The sequence below is a fragment of the Acomys russatus genome, chromosome 27 (assembly GCF_903995435.1).
Source record: "Acomys russatus chromosome 27, mAcoRus1.1, whole genome shotgun sequence".
In the NCBI taxonomy this organism is placed as follows: domain Eukaryota; kingdom Metazoa; phylum Chordata; class Mammalia; order Rodentia; family Muridae; genus Acomys; species Acomys russatus.
In genome coordinates this window covers 34851853-34860516 of record NC_067163.1, presented here as the reverse complement: position 1 = coordinate 34860516, position 8664 = coordinate 34851853, and the positions used below count along the sequence as shown (strand labels likewise).

The following is an 8664-nucleotide window of genomic DNA, read 5'->3' as shown; positions in this document are numbered from 1 at the left end:
TCACCAAGTCGTGTGAGAAAAGCCTGGGAACAAACGGGGCGCCTCAGTCTCCAGGAGCTCTCCCTTGAACCCGGCGGAACAGCCTATTAAAGGCTTACTTAATTACTTTAATGACTCTAGACAGGCTTTAAAACGCACTCGGCGCTGGGACCGCGGGCTTGCTGGGATTTGTAAACAGGCGATCGTGTGAGACTCAGTGGTGAGACTAAAGGAAGCGACACTGTTTTGTGAGGGTCCTCGCCCCCCGGTGCCCGAGGCCACTGCGCCCCTGCGCTCTACGCGAGCTAAGAGTGCAGGCGTTCGCTGGTCTGCCAGCTCCTGTTTTTGGAGGTGGCTGTTGCCATGCAAATGTTATTCCGCGACGGATCACGTGTCCTTTGAAGAGCCACGTGGATTAACAAAGCTGATCTGCCCCCAGCTCGCCCCCCCCCCCCGCCCGGCTGCTAATTTTTTTCCTTAACTTCTTTAAAACTGACCTTGAATGCATACATGCTCCAAATGCAGAATCCTTAATCCTGTGGGATAATTCAACTCATGAGAATGCACTTGCAGTGCTAGACGACTGCTTTATAAACGGAGCCCCCTCGGGCCTGGGAGGCTGCAGTCTACCTGAGACACTCCAAGAGGCACACGAGGCGGAACGTGGACTAGTGCCTTGCGCCACCGCCTCTGCCGAGGGCGCGCGCGCGCGCGCGCACACACACACACACACACACACACATACACCAGGATGTCAGACAGACTCAAGGAACGCAAAGTGAGTCCTTGCGCTCTGGTGGTGGACGAAACCGGCCACTTGGCCGTATCGACGTGCCACACAGACTTTAAGTGCGGAGGAATCCAAAATGGTTTGGAAAGGGGGCAGAGACTGAGAAAGAAGAGTCCTCACTTGAGGAGAAAGAGGCTCCTCGTAGGAGGCTGGTAGCCACCTTCCAGAGCCCTGGCGCTTAGCTTGCTTGAGTAGCAAGGATGTGTAGGGAGGCTGAAGGGCAATCGCTCCAGCTTGGCCTCCAGGAGACAGAGCTCTCTTGCTCCAGTGTGGTAGGGCTGGCGAACTAGCGAACTTCTGTAGCACTCAGCCTATGCCTTGGATGACTCCTTGGGCAAAGTCATCCTCACTGTAAAACCTTCTGTTTACAGAGAACCCCGATTTCTCATAAAGTAATAGAAAAGCGGAGGAGAGACCGAATCAACCGCTGCTTGAACGAGCTGGGCAAGACAGTCCCTATGGCCCTGGCCAAACAGGTAACGTTTGCGGTGCTGGGAACTCTCCACAGCCACTTTCTGTGAAGCCCCTTAGGCCTGTGCGGACGCAGCGCTGGCATTAGGGAGCTCATTCTCTGATTGGGACCTAAGCTCCAGCAGGCAGCTCTCGGTGCCAGCAACTTCCTGGCTAGTCTTTTACAGAAAATAGAGTGTGGTCCAGCCGTCCCGTGGGCGGTCGCTAGCTTCCTGTCTCCTTTTGCAGAGTTCCGGGAAACTGGAGAAGGCGGAGATCTTGGAGATGACAGTTCAGTACCTCAGAGCTCTGCATTCCGCGGATTTTCCCCGGGGAAGGGAAAAAGGTGGGCATTGATTCAGGGGAAGGTAACATGAGCAGGGAGCGTGCGCCACGCAGGAACCTGAGGCCTGGGAGTGGAGGAGAGGCCGGGAGCGGAAAGCAGGCCCGGTCTGCCTACCGGCACCTAGGTCCTGAGAATACACCTGTTAGGTGATGTGGAGGAGCATCTTAAAAAAAAAAAAAGCAGGTCTACTGCTCTTCTTAGGTGGGGTATGGCGGGGCAGGGATGTCGTCAGACTCTTAGGGAGACAAGGGTACTGCAGGAGCTTTTCTAGTCTCTCAGACTGCTGAGAAGAGAGTGCGAGCCTCAAATGGGAATCTAGCCCAAACCATATAGAGAGGCTGCGGCACCCTTCTTGGGGGGCGCGGTGCGCCCGTTCTCTTTTCCTTTCCTTCATCCTACCATCTTTCTTGCCACCCCAGCAGAGCTTTTAGCAGAGTTTGCCAACTACTTCCACTATGGTTACCACGAGTGCATGAAGAACCTGGTGCATTACCTCACCACCGTGGAGCGGATGGAGACCAAAGACACCAAATACGCGCGCATCCTCGCCTTTTTGCAGTCCAAGGCCTGCCTGGGCGCGGAGCCCGCCTTCCCGCCGCTCACTCTCTCGGAGCCGGATTTCTCCTATCAGCTGCATCCCGGGGGCTCAGAGTTCGCGGGCCACAGCACGGGCGAAACCACCGTGTTCCCGCAGGGTGCTACCCCAGGGTCATTTCCTTGGCCCCACAGCGCGGCCCGCAGCCCAGCACTGCCTTACTTGTCCAGCGCGCCGCCGTCAGTACCTCTCCCCAGCCCGGGGCAGCAACATAGCCCCTTCTTGGCTCAGATGCAGAGCCTGGACCGGCATTACCTCAATCTGATAGGCCATACCCATGCCAACGCCCTCAACCTCCACACGCCCCAGCACCCTCCGGTGCTCTGACACCCACCCACTGCCTAGATTGCTTTTCGGTTTGCTTGAGACAAATACTGTATACGTTGTATATGTGTAAATAGTGTACCAACAAAAGCTGGATGGGAGCGTGCCAAAAGCGAATTAGCCTTCTGAAGGGCCTCCCCTACCAATAAATATTTTGTGCTAAAGGCCTGAAGAAATGGAGTTCTTTGTTTTTACCTTCTGCTCACCCACAAACCAGCTACTCCAAGGGTCTTATACGGAAACACGCGGATGCTAGGAGCCCAGGTGACGGCAATCAGTAAATTGGCTGAGGAGTATCTTTGTGCAGTCCCGGGCAGAGGGGAGTTAAATGGAACCTTAAGCAGATATTAGAGGTGTCCCTTAGGAGTAAGAGGCTAGGCTCCTTGATTGCTTAAGCCCCGCACCCTCCCCGCTTCTATCCTGGCCTTTTCCCTAGGAGACCAGCCAAAGCGCTGAACCTGGTCCTTGGCTCTCAGAGTATGCAAATCAGAAGACAAGCCTGAAACTGATTTGGGCTGCCTTTCACTAGCAGCAACGTGCAGGTCCTTCCTAACTCTATGCAGCCTCGCACAAATTTCTAAGCCGTCTGGGAAAGCTCAAACCCCAGGCCAGCCTAATGAGTGAGTTCACAGCCTCGATTAAACAAACAAACAAAACTTGCTAATTATCATCATCTGGGCCAAATCTCCGTCCGCTCGGGTCCTGTACTTCTCCTCCACCTAACCCTTCTTCCTCCTCTCTCTTCCTCCCAAGATTCTGTCTCCCCCAAGGCCTGGAACCTTAGCCATGTCCTGTCCAGGTGTGATGGCCTTTTATTGGTCAGTGGGAAGTAACTTGTTAGAAATTATTAGACCCAGGCGGCATGGGAAGTACTTTAGGGGATTAATAGCTGCCCTGCCCCAGGTTAACTAAGGCTATTTTAATTTTTTTTTCTTAAAAGTGTGCGGAGCAAGTAACATTCTAAGTTATGTCTTAGAAACAACAATCATAGTTTGCTTGCTTTCTCCGGATGACAATCACTGGACATCCGAGGATTCGAGGATTGGAGAATTTGCCTTTTACGCACAAACCAAGCACTCTTGCAGGGCTCTAGGCAACCCTGGCAGATAGATGACCAGACATATCTGGTAGGAAGATGTGATCCCTCCCCCACCGGGGACTCTCCCTGCTGAAACTGACACTGGATCAAAAAATTGGGTCCTCTGTTGGAGCTCTGAGGTCTGAGGAGAAAGGTTTAGCCCTTGTCAAGGATGAAATTTTGTTTTTAATTTCCCTCCTGTGCAGAGCATGGTGAGAAAGGTTGTGTCCAGGCGGGGCTTGGCTAGTGATTTTTCAAGCACTTGTAGTTTTTCAGAAAACTGTTATTTTTCAAGAAATCCTGGTTTTCACTTCCAGAGGATGTGGGCTCTGTCCACAAAATAATGATACAGTTAAGATAGCAGACCACACTCCCATTTTTGTAAGATCCAAACAGCAAAATAGACTTCCACGTTGCATTATATCAACAGGTAAAATAAGGTATATGACCAGTTAAAATAATGGAGATTGATTTTTTTCCCCTTTGAGTATTGGTTCTGTTAATACCGGTTCCCTTTAAACAAATACTTTGAAATCATGTAGCTCCATGTTTCTCTGTTTCTAAAAACCATTTAGCTGAAGGCGAGCAAGGTGACTTTTCTCTCAGATTAGCTGGAAAACAGTAAATTGAGCTATTCCTTTTCTCAGACAGGGTTTAAGAGACTCCTGTCCTACTCTGTTTATCAAGCTCAAGGAATGGGAGGGCCTGCAATCTGTAAACCATCAAAGTTCATTAGGCAGAGGCAAACAAACCAGCAAGCCTTTCGTTACATTGCCCGTGCTGTGTGACTTGTGATGTAAACAGAAGAGGATGGGGGAGGGGGCGGGGTCTAAACATTTTCCTCAGGACTTTGCATGCAAGAGATCTTTGGAATGATTCATCTAAGATATAGGAGCTACCTTCTTCCTCTTGGTAAGAGCTGGAGTGTGCACACTTGTAGGGAAGGAAGGAGCAGGCCTCCCTGGGCAGCGAGTGCACACGGGGCAATATGGGGTAAAAACAAATTATGCAGAAATAAGAGAATAGATGGCACCCATTATTGCAACACATGTCTTACACTCATTTTCGACAGTGCTGGGTACAGAGTATATGAAGAAGGCCTTTCAAATGTGCCCCCCACCCCAACCTCCGGCGCTAAGCCCAACTGAATCCCCTTGGCAGTGAAGCATTGAAGATATAGTGTTACCCTGGAAATATAAATTATTAATATATTCAACATTTTTGTCACTTCTCAACTGTTAACCAAATTAGACAAAACTTTCTTTGGCTAAGTAGATTTTCTCTTTAGGATTAGCTTTGGGAGTGCACAGGGCCACCACAGTTTAAAAAAAAAAAAAAAAGGTCATTTACATATAATTTTGCAAACTTCCACTGGCCCATGACAGTCTTTGGACCTCAAATGTTGGTATTCGTGATTTTTTTTTTCTTTCCTTCTTATTTAACTGTGGAGGATAAAAGCCTACTTTGCACTTACAATGACTTTAGGATAAAAGTCACCCTTCCCTTTCTCTCTCTCTCTCTCTTTCTCTCTCTCTCTGTGTGTGTGTGTGTGTGTGTGTGTGTGTGTGTGTGTCTTTTTTTCTGAAATATTTCATGTAAAGTCCCAATTCTTTAGGCTTCTCCAAAAGTCCCTCATGGAATATTTCACCTTTGCAGCAGACTGAAAACGTTACCACAAAATGGATTCAATTCAGATTGCATGGTGACATTAATGTGCTTGTATCACACTTTTTTCTTCCTCTGATGACATTCGCCTCCTCCCCCCACCCCCCAGGCTTCTGTGCTCCAGACCTACCCCCTCCACCTCTACCCCCCTCTGTCTGAGTTTCTTAGGCCCAAGCCTTCTACTCTTTCTTTAAGTAAGTTGTATAGCAATGGTTTCCAAGAGAGGCCCAACCAAACCCAGAAATAACAAAAACAAAAAACCCCCGTGGGTCTGGCTGGAGGTAAGCCATTGTGATGCCTCTGAAAGGGGGAACCTCTTGTTCCTTGGGCTTCATCCTTGAGTGGGCAAGAATAAAAATAATCATCCCCATGAAATCAAAGGTTTTCCTCTAGAGGCTTGAGGAACAAAGCTCATGGCTGGTGCTTTGGGCGGTCCTATGCCTGTGCGAGGCTGAGCGAGTTGCTTCCAGGAGCCCCAGCCACCCTGCAGAAAGTGTGGTAATACAGAGCTCACTTGTGCTTCCAAGCGTTGTTGAACAAAGACAGCCCCATGTATAGTGTGTGTGGGGGGGGGGGCTCTAGTCTGGACTGCTAGATGCTAGGAAGAGAAGGGGAAGGAAATGTCCACAGAGATAAGAGCTTTCTCTTGTTTTGGGTTTGAATGAGTGAGAGTATGAAATCTATAAGAAGCAGAAAGAGAAGAATAAATAGTAAGTTAGATAGCCATATGATAGATAGAAAGATAGATAATTAGATAGATAAATAGATAGACGGTAGATAGATAATTAGATAGATGATAATTAAATGATAATTTGATAGATAGATTATGGATAGATAGATAATTAGATAGATATATGATAGGTAGATGATGGATGGATAGATAGATAGATAGATAGATAGATAGATAGATAGATAGATAGATAGCACAGCATCGTCATCGCAGGCACTCACAACATGCATCAGGAAACAACCGGGGAAATTGGTAGGAACTTCTTAGAAACTAGCAATGATGGATGACTGCACAGAGTCGTGCACCACGAGGATTGTGTATTGTCCATGCATTAGGAGCTTAATCAGTATTTGTGGACCGGCTGAATGAATGAACTGCCTGGCAGAGCTGAATCTGGTAGAATTCTGAATCAGAACCTCCCCAATTTCTCACTTCTGCCACCAGGCTCCTCCTGGACCACCAGGAAGTAATTGTACATTCATCTAGGCATCTGTGAAGTCTACATGCACGCTGAAAGTTACAAGAGAAGGCAATCAATTGCTCTGTTTCTCCTCCCTGCATTCTGACAGCAGGAGACAGCGCCTGCCCTGCTTGGTTAAGGTGGTTAGCTCTTCCTATAGGGCCGGATAACTGCGCAGATAGCAAATCCAGGACTCAGGCTCAGAACTAGTCTCATGGGGGTCCTGTCCTGTTGTGTGGAAGAGCTACAAGGCTGAACAGGCCCAGGCTGGGCCCTTATTTCTGCTCCGTTAGGTGCTCAGAGTATGGTGTCTGGAGCCAGCTGCTAAATTTACACAGCACTATGCCTTCAATAGGATGCCTGGGCTGCATGTCTGCTGCATCCTGTATGACACAGGGATGCTCAGCACGCATCTCTCATCATGCTGCTGTTATGATTTGAACGTGAGGTGCCCCCCAAGGCTCATATTTTGCGAGCGTGCACACATACATACACTCCTCAGTTGGTGTCACTATTTTTTATTTTAGAAGGCCATGGAACCTTTCAGACACAGGGGCTTAGCTGAAGGAGGTAGGTTACTAGGAGCAGGTCTTTGGGATACGCTAACCTCCCCGACTTGCTCTCTGCTCTCAGGTCTTCTGTGATGTGAGCAGCCTCAGCCAGGTACTCACCTGGCCATGATTCAAGCACCTCAGCTGTGCCCCGCCCTCCTGCCATGTCTTGCTGAGCCCTCCGCAACAGTGAGCTGAAATAAATCTTACCTAACTCTCTTAAATTGTCTCTGCCCTCTACTGTGCTCACAGAGACACAGAAGTAACTAGCACAATTGCTATCAAGACTGAGACGGTTATACATTCAAAGTGCTCTAGACATTGATGAGAATAAAATAGTTAATAAACGCTAAGCCACATGCTAGCCTGCTTTCTCTTTCTCCATCCCAAAGAGGCAGAACCCTGGGGTGACCTCAAACTAAGTAACAAGATGCCCAGACAAATAGTGAAGTAAGTTTTTAGCCTCGCTACTGTTTTTTTGTTTGTTTCTTTTTTGGTTTTGTTTTTTTTTAACAAACTTTTTCTTTGTTTAGGATAAACAAGGGTTAGGGATCTTTAAGTCTATCTCATAATCAATCTTTGGGCTGCCAGTCCTCCCTTAAGCTAGGATTGGTAGAGACTGTTAATAAATTTGGAGTACTATTTGTCATCCTTTAAAAACATGTTTCCACTGGGTATGGTGGCACTCAGAGGCAGAGGCAGGTGAATTTCTGAGTTACAGGCCAGCCTGGTCTACAGAGCAAGTCCAGTACATCTAGGGCTACACAGAGAAAATCTGTCTCAAAAAAAAAATTCTATGTTTTAAAAATATTTTATGAAGCTGGGCATAGTGGTGCACGCCTGCCTTTAATCCTAGCACTTGGAAGGCAGAGGCAGGTGGATCTCTGTGAGTTCGAGGCCAGCCAGGTCTTCAAAATGAGTCTGAGAAACCCTGTATTTGAAAAAAAAAAAAAAAGTTATAGGGGCTGGAGAGATGGCTCAGAGGTTAAAAGCACTGTTTTCTCTTCCAGAGGTCCTGAGTTCAATTCCCAGCAACCACATGGTGGCTCACAACCATCTGTACTGAGATTTGGTGCCCTCTTCTGGTGTGCAGGTGAAACACTGCACACATAATAAATAAATCTTTTAAAAATTTATAAATAAAAATCAATATGCACACAGAATATTGTGTGGTATTTCAATGACGATTAATCATGGTAGTTGATATGGCCACTGCTTTAAACAGTTATATTTTTTTAATACTTTTAATTGATGCATAGTAATTTACATATTCATATAGCATGAGGTGACATCTGAATACACCTATACGACACATAATTGTGAAGAGGGAATGAAGTCCTGAGTGAACGGGTATTGTTTGCACAGCCACGTCCAGGAATACAAAGCCTCAGACCTATGGAATGTCAAAGCCTTCCCCTGGTCCAAAGACAGTTGAGGAACAATCTCCCTTTAGCCAAAAAGAGAGATTGCCGTAGTTAGCAAGTACAGCACTCTCTTCCCAGAAGACCTGAGCCAGCTCGCCTACAGGGACCTCCTACCGAGGCCAGAGAACTACACTCCTTTTTTCCCAGCCGCCCACCTCCTCCATCGGCAGTTTATAACAAATGGTATACGTACAGTGAACATCCTGAGTTTCCAGGCTGCTGGTGTGACCCCATCAGAGCGCAGGGCGCACCTGACCCCAGCTTTTCTATGT

The 8664-nt window shown here is 47.8% G+C and overlaps 1 protein-coding gene across 2 annotated transcripts; it reads left to right on the top strand.

Annotated features, from left to right (window-relative positions):
- The first annotated feature begins 730 nt into the window (after positions 1-730).
- Helt (helt bHLH transcription factor) lies at positions 731-2577 on the top strand. 2 transcript variants are annotated; one of them, XM_051169980.1, is made up of 4 exons: positions 731-757; positions 1141-1245; positions 1469-1565; positions 1988-2577. In XM_051169980.1, the coding sequence occupies exons 1-4, from the start codon at positions 731-733 to the stop codon at positions 2485-2487; spliced, it is 729 nt and encodes a 242-aa protein (XP_051025937.1). In that variant the 3' UTR covers positions 2488-2577. The 2 variants fall into 2 exon arrangements, with proteins under 2 accessions (XP_051025937.1, XP_051025938.1); XM_051169981.1 differs by having other exon boundaries at positions 1985-2577.
- The last annotated feature ends 6087 nt before the right edge of the window (positions 2578-8664 follow it).